Source organism: Euwallacea fornicatus, chromosome 29 (genome assembly GCF_040115645.1).
Source record: "Euwallacea fornicatus isolate EFF26 chromosome 29, ASM4011564v1, whole genome shotgun sequence".
NCBI classification, from domain to species: Eukaryota; Metazoa; Arthropoda; class Insecta; order Coleoptera; family Curculionidae; genus Euwallacea; species Euwallacea fornicatus.
In genome coordinates this window covers 364,207-377,295 of record NC_089569.1, presented here as the reverse complement: position 1 = coordinate 377,295, position 13,089 = coordinate 364,207, and the positions used below count along the sequence as shown (strand labels likewise).

Below are 13,089 nucleotides of genomic sequence, written 5' to 3'. Positions count from 1 at the left end.
ATTCGAAAATGGAAACTGTGAGATATTCTCCCACCTTCACATCCATCTGGTCGGAGTTGCTCGGTTTCTGAAATGGACAAACCTATCTCCCAAGTAAACACAAATCTTGAAAACCGCCACCATTACTCTATAAAACCGCCGCCGACTTACGACGTTCGTCTTATGGACGCTCTCAGATCACCTTTGCTTTAATTCACCTCGTATTTGAGATTAGGAATTGCGGAGTTTCGCAAAGCAGCAATTTCATATTGCTTTTGTATTCCCTGATCGAATAACGGAAAATTTTAAAATAGAATAAGTTGGATCAGTTTTGCTCCATATGGACAGTTCTTTTCCATGACATTTTAGCCATTTCACACGCTGGAAATAAATGACAAACTATCCTGGGAAAATATAGACAACATGTCCCCAAATTGGACGTGCAGAGAATTTTTAGGAGATGGCACTACATCATTAATAACGGTGACAATCGCATCTATCACTGGGAATTTTTCATTATTTGCACCGGATTAAAGTGATTTTTTTGTTGCTGATGCAATCAAAAACAGGACAGGTGCGATTTACCGACCCAGAAGGCATTATTTTCCGTTTGTTACTAAATAAGTACTCGAAATTACTACCCGAGTACAAGCATCGGGAAACGGTTTTTTAACCAACTCGGTTAATAATGCCCTAATACGATAAGACGTTAACCAAGGAAATTATAATCCTTAACGGCAATAACGATTCCTTGACTAAACTCAAAACTTCCATAAACTATAATATCCCTGTTTTTAGTTGGGCTACGTATTGTCTCACAAAAGACCGTCAAATTTACGGACCTCATTGTATGTGGGGCCTTACAAACTTGTGTGTGACTCGAGATTAACAGCTTTCTCCGATCTTACATGCATAAATATCCCTCAAACCCCGTTCAAACCCTTCCCCCGACCGTCTTTTGGACCTTCTTGGTTACAGAATTTAAGACTTTGTTGATTTGCGGGGTCAAGAAACATGCATACGAGGGCGAATCAATAAGTGTGATATATTTCACGAAACGCAAAATCGATGCTCAGATTACTTTCCGTATAGCAATAGAGGGAAAAATTGAATATAACGGGTTATCACGAAAAATAGCCGCAGTGGCATTTAATATCAGTAACATTTAATAATAATGACACGTGACAACAATAGCGCTGACAACATCGGCAATAGATAACAGATAAATCTATTGCAAAGAGCCTCGACGGGACACTTGACAGCATTGACATTGACAGGTACGGGCAGTAGATAACGGATAAATCTATTGCAAAAAACCTCGACGGGACACTTGACAGCATTGACATTGACAGGTACGGGCAGTAGATGACGGATAAATCTATTTTGGATATGCCTCCGTCACCAGCTCACTGTGCCACCCCAATGGTCACCTGTGGGAGGTAAAACGGTGAAGTAGGTGACTTGATTTGATTTTTTTATCTCATTGTGAAGGCTTAAAAGAGAATGAAAAAAGATTTAATATCGACTCAGTAGTTTTCATTCTCCCCTTATAAATTCAAGAAAAGGAACGAAGTTACTACTTGAGGAGGCTAAGAAAGGACGTTAAAGTCTACTTTATCACCGCGTCAAGGCGTCATAATGTTGTCTTTGGGATTTATTAAGTTAGGGGCGACCGTTGGGCAAAAACCTTGAATTTTGATATTGTCTGCTCGTCTAAGATACGGATAATAAAGGTACGTGAGGTTCGTTATTAATTTTCATGATTATTATAAGCTTCAGATGCCGAAGGAAATTCGCCAAGAAAATTTTTCTCGCACGGTATCTCGATCGTGCGGACCTGTTAAAATATTTGCTGCAAGACGCGGCCACCAAAAGGGACCACGAAAAAAACCGAAAAACATTCATTTTACTGATACAAATTGTCGATCTCAGCCCTCATGGAACTAATGGCAATACATCCAACATCCCCAGAAGAAATTCGTCATACTCATTGTCGACGTTGACGACAATTACAAGTACAAATTAGTGGCATTTACAAGCAAACACACGCAGAACGAAGCGCTAATTGGCCGCCTAAACATCTGTATATGGAGGATTAAAACTTGTCATTAATAATTGCTGAAGCAGTGGAATTGAAAAAATTGTTCACGATGTTTTAGCACGTTTTAAATTTTCCTATGAAGCTTTTGTAGAGTTTATGCGAATTTTATTATTTATAATTGGGCTGCACCCTGACCATAACAAAAGTAAATTTCACGTTCTGGTAATGTTTTGGTTGTTGAAGTATTCGATAAAAAATAAACCATAAGTAATTCGTTTGTTGTCAGTTGTCAGTTGTCAGTTGTCAGTTGTCAGCAAGAACTTTGATGGTACCAGCGAACGATTTCATCAACGCCCTACGTTTACGGATCGCAGCCGAGCCACGACTTTTTACATTACTTAAATACTTACCGGTCCTATTATACGTATACGTAAAATATTAATATACATAATTCAAAACAATTATTGTCGTCCTCATATCCGACTGTTTCCACTTAGTCGTGCTTTCCGTCCGCACCCTCGCAAAAAATCCTCACCCCTTGTCAATTTATAAATATGCGAAAATACCAATAAGGTGAGGCCGAACTTCGAAGGGAAAAAGCGCATTACGTCTCGGAATTCAATAAAATTTTAAATTATATCTTTAATATTGCACAATAACATTGAAGTGAGCCGAAATGAGAGCGGATACATCGACGGATAATGGCAAATTACGATCAAAAGAATTTTATTACACAATAAGGGGAGACCAAGGTATGCAGATCGTACTTTAGCGAATCGCTTTCGAGTGTCGTTGTGAAGAAATATTTCAATAGGGGCATGGAAAAGGTATAACTGCCGGGGTGGTTATAACATGAACGTGGTTCAAAACACATATCTGGGTTTCCATCATTTTCACCCACTAGTTGGCTCTTATGGCACACCGCAAAAATCTACCATTTATTTTTTGCGGAGAATCATTCAACTTGGGAATTCTTAGCGTTTACAAGTGAGTTCAATGAATGCGAATTAAAGGTGAAATGAGTAAGTCGACCGAAAACGTCTTTACTTTGAAAATATTTGGAGCGAAGAGACCCTATTGACTTTAGTACACGTATCACCAAATTTACATATTTTTAACACATGTAAATTTTCCGTAATCGTCGATGCGAGTCACATACGACTACCCTGTATATGCCGGATCGCTACGCCAGTAGCACACTCCCTGTATATTTAAAAGTGCGTCGAACATGTAAGTGAAATTTGGGAATAATCTAAGTAACCAATCCGAATTTATTTCTTGTCACGAAGTAAAATCTTCCATCTAGAATTCCGGCGATCGAATAGCATGGGATTACCTCAGGCACTCTTCTCTTCGTCGCATCCAGCCTCACGTTGGCTCAACTCGACGTAAGTGAACGGCTCTCCGACCACCAACCAGCCCGAACACCTGAGATGTCCGGGAACGCGCGCAAAGCATCATTAAGAAATGCCGGACCACCATCTATGGTGCCATCTACTCATTTCTCCTCTCCTCTTCCTATCTTTTCCTTATTATCTTACTTAGCATGTGTACTACAGCGCTGAAGTACTACTCGAACAATTCCTTCTTGTCGAGCCAATTTAGCTAGACAATGAACATATCACGACCCGTTCAAGTGGAGTCGCGAAATGCTCCATCTCCCCGAACTTTCGTTCGACTCACTTCCGCTCGTCGGGGATAAACGTTTCCATCCTTCCTACCAGTCCTCCATGAGTTCCTAGCTTGCCTAAGTTTTGCGTTATCTCTATAAGTTGAGATTCTTTCCCAAACTGCGAGTTGGGCGGCAGGAATGCGAGCCATCACCAGTAGAGCCTGACCTGAACTAAACTGGACGATAACGTGCTAGTCAACAATGTGATCACTGTAAGAAATTTCCATAGTGAACGCCATTTTAGTATAAATGGCAATTCTTGTCCTTTAAGTTTATTTTATGCAGCGGGTTCTAATTCTTTGCATTATTCTGAAGCTACCTTCAAATAAAAAGTCTCACGAACGTCAATGACTTGTTAATTTACATTTTTAACTATTTTATCAGAAATCCCAAGCGTTGTCCAACTGTTGAGTCGACCGAGCCCTCCCAATGGGTGACAGGTCAGGATTGTCCTTTGCTTACAACTAGCTGCGACTTTCGTTTTTTTCGCGAAACGAACGTACCACCATTTTTTGCATTCGACATCTTCAAGGTATGTGGCGCGTATGAGAGTACCATTCTTTCCGGATAGCTGCCAAAGTAGGGGACACATTTTTAGGAGTTGCGCAAACGTTGCAGGTAATCGGAACGCACTGTATACTACTTAAACAGGGTGTCCTAGAAGCAACGGTGCAAACGGGTATTGGGTGCTAGAGAGTAAAAGAATTCGGCGATTCGGCGAAACTTACCTCATACAATATTCGCTCGTTTCCATTTTACAGGGTGTCACAGTAATTTTTTTTATTCTATAAATTGGTAATGAAACCGTCGATTTGCAGATTTGAAATTGCTGCTAAGGGGTTTTTGAGCGCGATAAATTCAGTTCCGGCACTTATTTAAAGCTCGCTGATAGATGGCGCCACGCTGCAATACTCATTTGTGCCGATCCTCTAGGACGCGGTGCTTCCGGTTTAAGCTGCGGGGGCAAACCACACCCGACGGCCCGAACCAAAAGTCACAGAAATTTCATATTATTATCAAATTAAGAACTCCGTTTTAATATTTTGAGTAGTTTCAAAGTTATGCAGTCTACCCTGTTACCGTTGCCGCATTCTGGGTAAAAAAACTGTAAAATACACAGAAAAGAATGCTGCCGCTACTACTGGTTTAACCTAATTGCATTCCCTTCTAGTTATGCTTGTATACCGGTAATCGCATCTAGTGGCGATGACAACAATAAGCGGCTTTTTTAATTTTAATACAAAATTAGCTCACGTAATGACATTAAAGCAAGACCGCGACATATCTCTGAGGAGCCATCATTTTTATAATCACGCCGCCCCGGCAGTGATTTAGCCCCGTATGCAGCCATGTTTTTGCTTTTTCTGTCGCTGTCAAGGGTTTAATTTGGTGGGCGGCGATGGGAGGTTCTATTTATTTTATTAAAAGTAAAAATAAAAAGTGCCGCTTCTGCTGCTTGTACATGCTTTATGCATGCTTCGTCCTCGAGTTAAACCATCGTTGCAGAGTTTTTATTGAACGGCAAATATTTCCTTTCTCGCTATTGTCGAACCCCACCGAACGCCATGGGGTTTGCTTATAAAATATGATTTTCCACTCTAAAACACCCGATTTCCTGTCGTTCGGGAGCAGATTTAAATCCTCCGTCAAATATTTGCTCACAAATCTTTGCGGTTTGTTTAAAGAATTCCTCTGCGATAACTGAGAAGATCGAAGCAAATAAAATCGAGGGCGGCCTCACCTTAACCACTGTACTGCATAATACCTATAATTACCAATTTACGTCGGTCGGTCCCTATGGCAGCCCCACCTATACATTACAATTTACATCAAAAACAAATATGACCAGGGGCTTCTTGACAGGCAGATTAATGACGTCTTCGACATATGACATGAATTTATTTTCATTATTTGTTTGGAATGAAATGAAAGTCATTAAGGGCGGAAGCCCATCAGAACTCATCCGATAGGGTGTGGCTGACATACCTGGATATTAATTGCACAAATAAATAGAAAGTAATGGGTCATAAAACTGCTGGACCCGATGAGATGCGCTTTTAACGCGCAACTCAATAAGATACCCGAAACTTCTTACATTAGGCCTTAAATTTAATCAAAGATCCTTGTAACGGTCTCAACGCCACCCCTAGCCGCCTCCTTTTCTAATTTGTAGGGTGCGTTTCTTGAGAATCGTCATGGGACTCGTTCAAAAGTCTAAAGTTCACGGGGAGTCGAGCTACGATGGGTACTTTGATTGTCAGAAATCATTGTCGAAATTATCATAAGCAAATGTAGAAAGAAGAACGTGCGTGAATATTTCCAATTCAGTGGTGGAGACTTTGTTTTCTTGATGGGAAAGTGATTTTCTTCTTATCAACCAGACCTTCCATAACTTAGCCAAGTACATAAAAATGGTGACAATAAGCAACCTGTAAATACAATCTATCAAGGGGATTCCGGTCCGGCAAACTGATATATATTTCATGTCACGTGATGGGTCGATTCAAATCTAACCCGCGAGATATGAAACCGACCAATGACACCTCATGTATTCATTGATAATCTTATTAGTTTCAGGCAGTCATGCCACATTGACAACTTTTGGCTATTGAATCTTAATTTGATGTCAGATGAACTACCTGACCATCAGCAAAGGCAGATGGCGCTACTGATAGTACTAGCTAATAGTGCTGAAATCTGTATTGAGAACTACACTTCTTACTTGCAGACCTGCGAAACGGGTTGATTTTATAATCAATTAAGGTCAGTCTTACGAGTTGACAATTATTGGGTGATTCACTATATTGGATTAAGTGGTTATTTCCGTTATTGGTGGCCCCATGAAAATATTCAAATTAGTAAATTTTCATTTTTTTTCATACTATCAAAATCTTTTAACAAACCGAAAGGTAATCATGGAAAATCTAGCAAAATACCCCCAGTTTTGTTTTTTTTAATGGATCACCCTGTATCTTTTTATAAAGATGAAAATATTTACTTTCTCTGATTTAAAAAATGGTCCATTTATTTGTATGTTTCTAGTTTCTACAGATTTTTAGCGCATATTCTCAGTAAATTGAATGAAATATACGTGAATAATATTTATCTTAATCCTTAAGTTGTAGTACTCAAGTTAACGATACTGATAAGAAAGTTAGGTCCGTTTTTTATATTTTTGATATATTTGGTTTGACGTGGATATTTTAAGTCAATTTAACATATCTAAAAACATACCAACTTATATAATTAAAAAATTACTTTAATAACCTGTAAAATGAAATCAAGTAGCTTTTATGAGGCGAGTTTAGCTAAATCGCTCCATTTTTCTACTGTCTAGCATCCAATACGCATTTAAACCATTATATCTAGACCCTCCTATAAGTAGCAATCCTTATAGGGCGACCGACTAAAAAAAATAAAAATAATAACTTTTCTAAAAAATGGACAACCACTCACCTTTGAATCGCTCACCAAGAGAAGAAACCTACAGGAAAAAAAACATAAGATTGAAAAAAGCGATTATAACTTAGTTCTTTGCTTAATTTTGATTTTAAAGTTTAATAGAGCATAAGGTGAATAAAATTTACGTCATAGTCGTCGTTAGAGTCTGTCAATAGCATCCCGACAGAGGGCCGAACGCCCCCTGGATTCTCTGGATAAATTCGATCTATATATATATTTCGATCAAAGTTTTCTCTATAATTCGTTTAAAGGAAAAAAATTAACTATAATTTTAAATAATTCCCGCCGTTTCATGAAATTTATTAACTTAATTTTTCGAAACTGTCATAAAGGAAACGAGAAAATGTAACGTTTGGCGCATGCGTCAACAAATTAATTTTAAAGAATCGTTCATTTGTTACCGAGGATTCTTTCATTAATATTCTTACAGCTCATCTCTAATATATTTTTGGTTTCAATTCTGAATTGATATGACGGTCAACTTCTCTACGAAGGTTAATTTCGGTAGGACAATCAATTTCAGATTAATGGCTCTTGTTCTTGTGCCAAGTACGACACTGAAATTTATTTACTTAAATCTGCATAACCTTAATACCTATTCCTAGGATGTGGGGTATAGGCTGAAATATAATGAGCATAAAGTGTAAAACTAAGGATCCATTTTCCCACGAGTCTTCGCACACATCTTAACCGAACACCCTCCTAATTTAGGCAGCCCTTCTTTATTACTTAGTACTAATACCACCTTATAATTCATTGTAAAAGCTCGCAATTCTCATGATAACTCGCTCACTCAAATATCTACGAGGAAATTTACCATACTTTCGTTACGTTTCAGATAACTAGTCCTCTTTTTGAATTTTATTTATATTTTCGATTTAATTTGACATAATTTGAAAATATATTTTATATTTTTGAAAAACTGGGCAGAATGGTCAGTTACGTATAAAGGCGGAAAATAAATTAGTCAGCTCAGTAATTTTCTTTGGTACGGCGTGCAAGATATTCCATAGTCGAGCTTCACCATTGTGATCCTGGAAATCGTCACAAATGCGAACTACGAAAAGCGCAATCAATAGTTTTTTTCTGGATAGTTTCACTAGTACAGGAGATTCTGGAATTTTTTAAAACTGAAATTTGTTAACTACCTACAGCGCAACTTTGCCGACATTTAGACTGGATCGTTTTCCTCACTGTTTCCGAAATTACAATGATGAGCATCAATGTGGAGTTCTTCTCTCATTCTTCTTTGATATGGAACAAATTGATTATTATAATTGGGGAAATTCTAACGTTCTGAACACTCCTAACGCTATTTATTGCATAAGGAATAGTCTTCCGTGGACCCTTTACGGCCTAAACAATATGTAGGCGCACCTTTGATAGATAAAGCAATTATTATGATGATTGTAAAACTTTTTCTTCCTTTGGTTGTTAGTTTTGATTTGGGGTAATTCAAGGCAGCCGGTGTCACATTGCAGATACAGAAACTTTAGACATTAAAGATTATAAGGTGCCAGAATAATAATAACTTCTTAGCCCTTATCTTCTAGAAAGATATTACCGCAGGCGAATTTTATGGTGACAGTGGTAAATAAAGTAATATGTATTCATAAGGAAGGTTTAATTTCTTAGGTATGGTACGTACTTGTAACGACAATAATAATAACAATAATTCTACCCCTTGATGAAATCCAGAAAATTTTAAAACCGAGCGGGGAAATTCGCCTGTTTATTCCCATCAAGCAAAAGGGGCAACAAAACAAAACAATAAGGAATCACTAAGATTCGCCCGCCGCCAATAAATCGTGAGTGGTGTCGGTTCCATAATTAAAGACACATCCCCCAGAAACGGGGTCGATTCCACCCTTTCGACGCCATTACACACGTTCTAATGAAAGATGTACGGTTAATTTAAGGCCCTTTGGGGATTTGCAAGAAAAGGGATTCTAGATTCTTAGCGAGATTCTTGCCTTATGACTTTTCGTGGGTATATAGGCAGATATTGTTCAGAATATACCTGCCTAAGCATAAATCTCTACGAACTACCCGAATTAATTCAAAAGTTCATTTTCTTCGAAAGTAATTTCAAGGGTGCACCTAACGTATGTTTATATTGACATGTAGATACCTGCAAATTTATATTGTTTAAAATAAAACAGAATTACTAAACATAAATGTACCAACCCTACGCATGAAAAGTATTTGTAGTGGTATGTTGATCTTATGCAGCAAAAACTATTATATTAAATATATGGCAAAATATATGCATTTTAGCAGTTTTCCATGAAAATATTAACTTGATGCTGGGCATTCGAAACGATATAGTTTCGAAAGCGTAATTAATTACTACAATCTTCCAATGAGTATGACAGAATTATTGATGAATAGCGGATATCCGTTTCTGGAACTCCAACCATGAGATCTCGGAAACCATTAAAAATACGTGGTCGGTTAAATTGAAGTAAAGTTGCGCAATTTAAAGTTGGCGAATATGCATTATCACGATTTCAAAAATTCTTATTACTTCCTTAGGTATTCGAAAGAAACTTAAATTAAAAAAATATATATTTTTTCCTGATCTTATTTCACGAGATAATTTGAAATGGCCGACTCTTCATCATTGCAACTTCTGGTTTTGTACGACATGGCGATATCATATTTGAAATCAGATGTTTCGATTTTTCGGCAATCCTCATAAAATTTGGTTTATTTACGAGCGTCATTTTAAATTTTCATATTTTTAAATTAAAGTTTTTTTTCTGATTTAGATAATGTGTCACATGTTAAGTTTGAGTCTTCCAGAATATTTTCGAATGCCAAAATTGTTAAAGTTAAAAAAAAACCAATAAAAAATTTCAATTTTTTTATAAATTTCAAATGTTTGCCAAATGTTGAAACATGTTACCGGTATGTGATTTTTAGTAAATTTTTAATACCATGTGACAAAAATATTACATTATTATTACAAAAATTGGCACGTGACATTTATTTTATACATGTCAACTGACATATATGTTTTCGTTAACTTTCAAATGCCAGAACAATTTGTTTGAAAACTGTCATTGCGTCAGACGATGGCTTATTTACAAATAAGTGAGTGAAATGTGAATTTTTCAGAAACCTTCTTAGAAAAATTTTCGAAAACATCAATATTTTTCTCATGTTCCCCCTCTTCCACTCTCACAAATTCCAAACTGCAACTTTATTGTACAAAACGGCAAAAAAGTAATCAGAACCCAAAAGAACTCGAGCGATTCGAACCAAACAGAAGTATAAGATAATGCATTTAACTGGCAACTGTCAACAGTGCTCTTTCACTTCACTGTCATATGTCACTTCATCGTCCAATTGTTTTTGTTTGTTTGGTTTTAAATTTTATTAGAAATTTGTAATATTTTCATTTTATTCTGAAACTTAAAGTATAATTTGCCTTAAAGTACGGTGCCAAATGGCTTCGACGGATTATCTAGGCATTTGCGAGCATAAAATTTTCAAAGAAGCTTGCGCTGTCCTTCCTAAATTAACGAATATACCGCTAAATTTGGTGGCTGTCCGTGATTCAGTGTTGTTTACTTGGGATTTTTCTAATAATTGTGTTCTTTCCCTTAATGTAAAGGCTGCCAGAGGTAAAGGAGGTGACAATGTTATACATCAGGTAAGTCTAACTTATATATACAACATTTTGCCTGACCAATATAACCTCACTATTTAGAATTTCCGAAGGCATTTCTTTCTCTAGCTGTATATATCATTCATTGCCAAATACACATCTATGAGGGTTAAAGAAATAGGTGTAGACTCTCTAGTGTAGACCTCTAAGTAGGTATTTATAAAGTAAAAGTAGAATAAACACTTAAAGTTGAGAGTAAAGAATCTAGTCGAGAGTACAAAATGTATATGATTACAGCTTTATGGCGAGAAAAATTATTGCACAACATAATGTCAAAAATCTAAGTAGCAATTAGTCGCCAGTAATGGAAAGTAATTGCAGAAATTAATTGAAAAGGTTAATCCTCATCAACTGAGCAGGATGCATTGTCTGATTTTTTTTTTATATATAAATGAGAGAAACTCATTTCTGGACTTTTGCCAGACCATTTATCTGACACTCACTGGCACTGGTAACTTTCAGCATAGAAAAAAGAAAGATTTTAGTCCAGGACAATGCATTTAAAGTACCTCCAAAGCATGTTTTATCAACTGTTCCACACAAATGCCTTTAACTGTGATATTTGTCCATATTTAGTTCAGTGCAGAAGAGTTAATTAATTCAATATCAATCACATATTTTTAATAGCAAAAACATAGAATAGTTGTAAATTTATTTGGCTATATCAGCTACATGCCTATCAATCCAATATTTTCCAATCTCCACCATTTTCAGGAATACTTCAGAAAGTATAAAATTTAATTTAAAAGCTGTTGTTTGGATTGAAAAGGGGCCATTTTAATTTCCAAATAATCAGTTGGACTTTAAGTTATGCCTTTGGAACCCAAATACCCCCTTCTAAAGTCAAAGTGACAGTTTCTAAAATCTGAATGACGAGTTCTAAACTTAAATGATAGTTTCTGAACTATGTACATCTGAACATGGTGCAGAAATCACATCAGTATATTGGATGTTGAATTGTATTGAATTAGATGGAATATGACTGAGGCTTATTGTGGTTCACTCAATGCAAGGCAATGCAGCAACATTAAATTCTTGACTTTAGTTTATTCCAATGCACATTGGTTGTTAAATGTTCATTTTAATTGGAATTTCTACCCAAAGGACGTATCTATATATCTGTGCTACAATGCTGCAAATTTGAAGGTGAATAGGTACAAACATTTCAAAAACTATAAAACATACAAGGTCGGTTAAATTTGACCAATCAGCTTTTTTCAAAATTTAAAAATCTCAAATACTTTCTAAAATATCCGAGAAAAACCGAATACGTATTCTGATTTTTGTTATTCGTGAAATTCTAAAAAAGTGTGAAAATGAAGCAGAAAAACGCTGTGCATGTTTTACACTTTTTCAGTTCATAAATATAATAGAAGGTAAATAATATACTATTCACACTCCTTAAATCGTGTTCAAATATTTTTCCTGTAAACTGTACTTAACGGCGGTATTAAGCACGCAGCACGATATCGGCTGGCGGTCCGCAATGACCTCACGTCTTTAAAGGAACATAGCGAGTTTTCGCACGATGGCAAGTGCTTTCCAATTGCAGCTATTAAACGGAATCTCGGTTAAACAATATTGCAATATTTCAATATCAAAATGTCATAATGTGAATACTTAAAACAAATATTATGACATAATGTATAATAATCTTAACTCAATCAAAGTAGCGCGGACATTGGCATATGGCACATAGTAACATGGAAATGGACAAATTTATCTGATATTTTTCATCAGATCCTGACCAAACTATTGCTTAAAGCGAATTAAATTTGGCTCTTCATTCACCAGAATGTTTAAAGTGCTTCTCATCTGTCTCCTCTTGTCATGGGTTCGTCAATTAGGTAATGGATATCTTAAGAATTATTAATTACCTGTTGGTTATTGATGCGCTTCAGTGACATTAAGCAGTTGTCCATACAGAGTGTTCCATTAAAAAAGAAACAGGTATTTGAGCTGTCAGAATCTCTCATAGGAGAAATAATAAGAACACCGTAAAATGAGCAACGGTTATTTTTTTATGGGACGTTCTAGTGAATTCTGGAAAACTGTGGTAACTTCTTTGATTAAACTTTTTTATAAGGTCAATATTAATTAACGAAAAAAGCAATTGATGCGCTTATAACGGCTTACCCTATATCGTCTAGGAAATAAAGATTGACTATAACTTGACGCATTCCATCTCACTTGGCATCCATTTGATTGAACAGGTTGACAAAGATGAAAATCTGTGACGTTACGGTGAGCAAGTATTTCTTA

General features: G+C 36.4%; 1 protein-coding gene across 1 annotated transcript in view; it reads left to right on the top strand.

Annotated features, from left to right (window-relative positions):
- Positions 1–10,490: 10,490 nt before the first annotated feature.
- mbo (Nuclear pore complex protein Nup88) overlaps positions 10,491–13,089 on the top strand; it is a 51,382-nt gene continuing 48,783 nt past the window's right edge. The window contains exon 1 of the mRNA XM_066297570.1: positions 10,491–10,812. Coding sequence (XP_066153667.1) covers positions 10,606–10,812 — 207 coding nt within the window. The 5' untranslated portion in view covers positions 10,491–10,605. The remainder of the gene's footprint in view (positions 10,813–13,089) is intronic.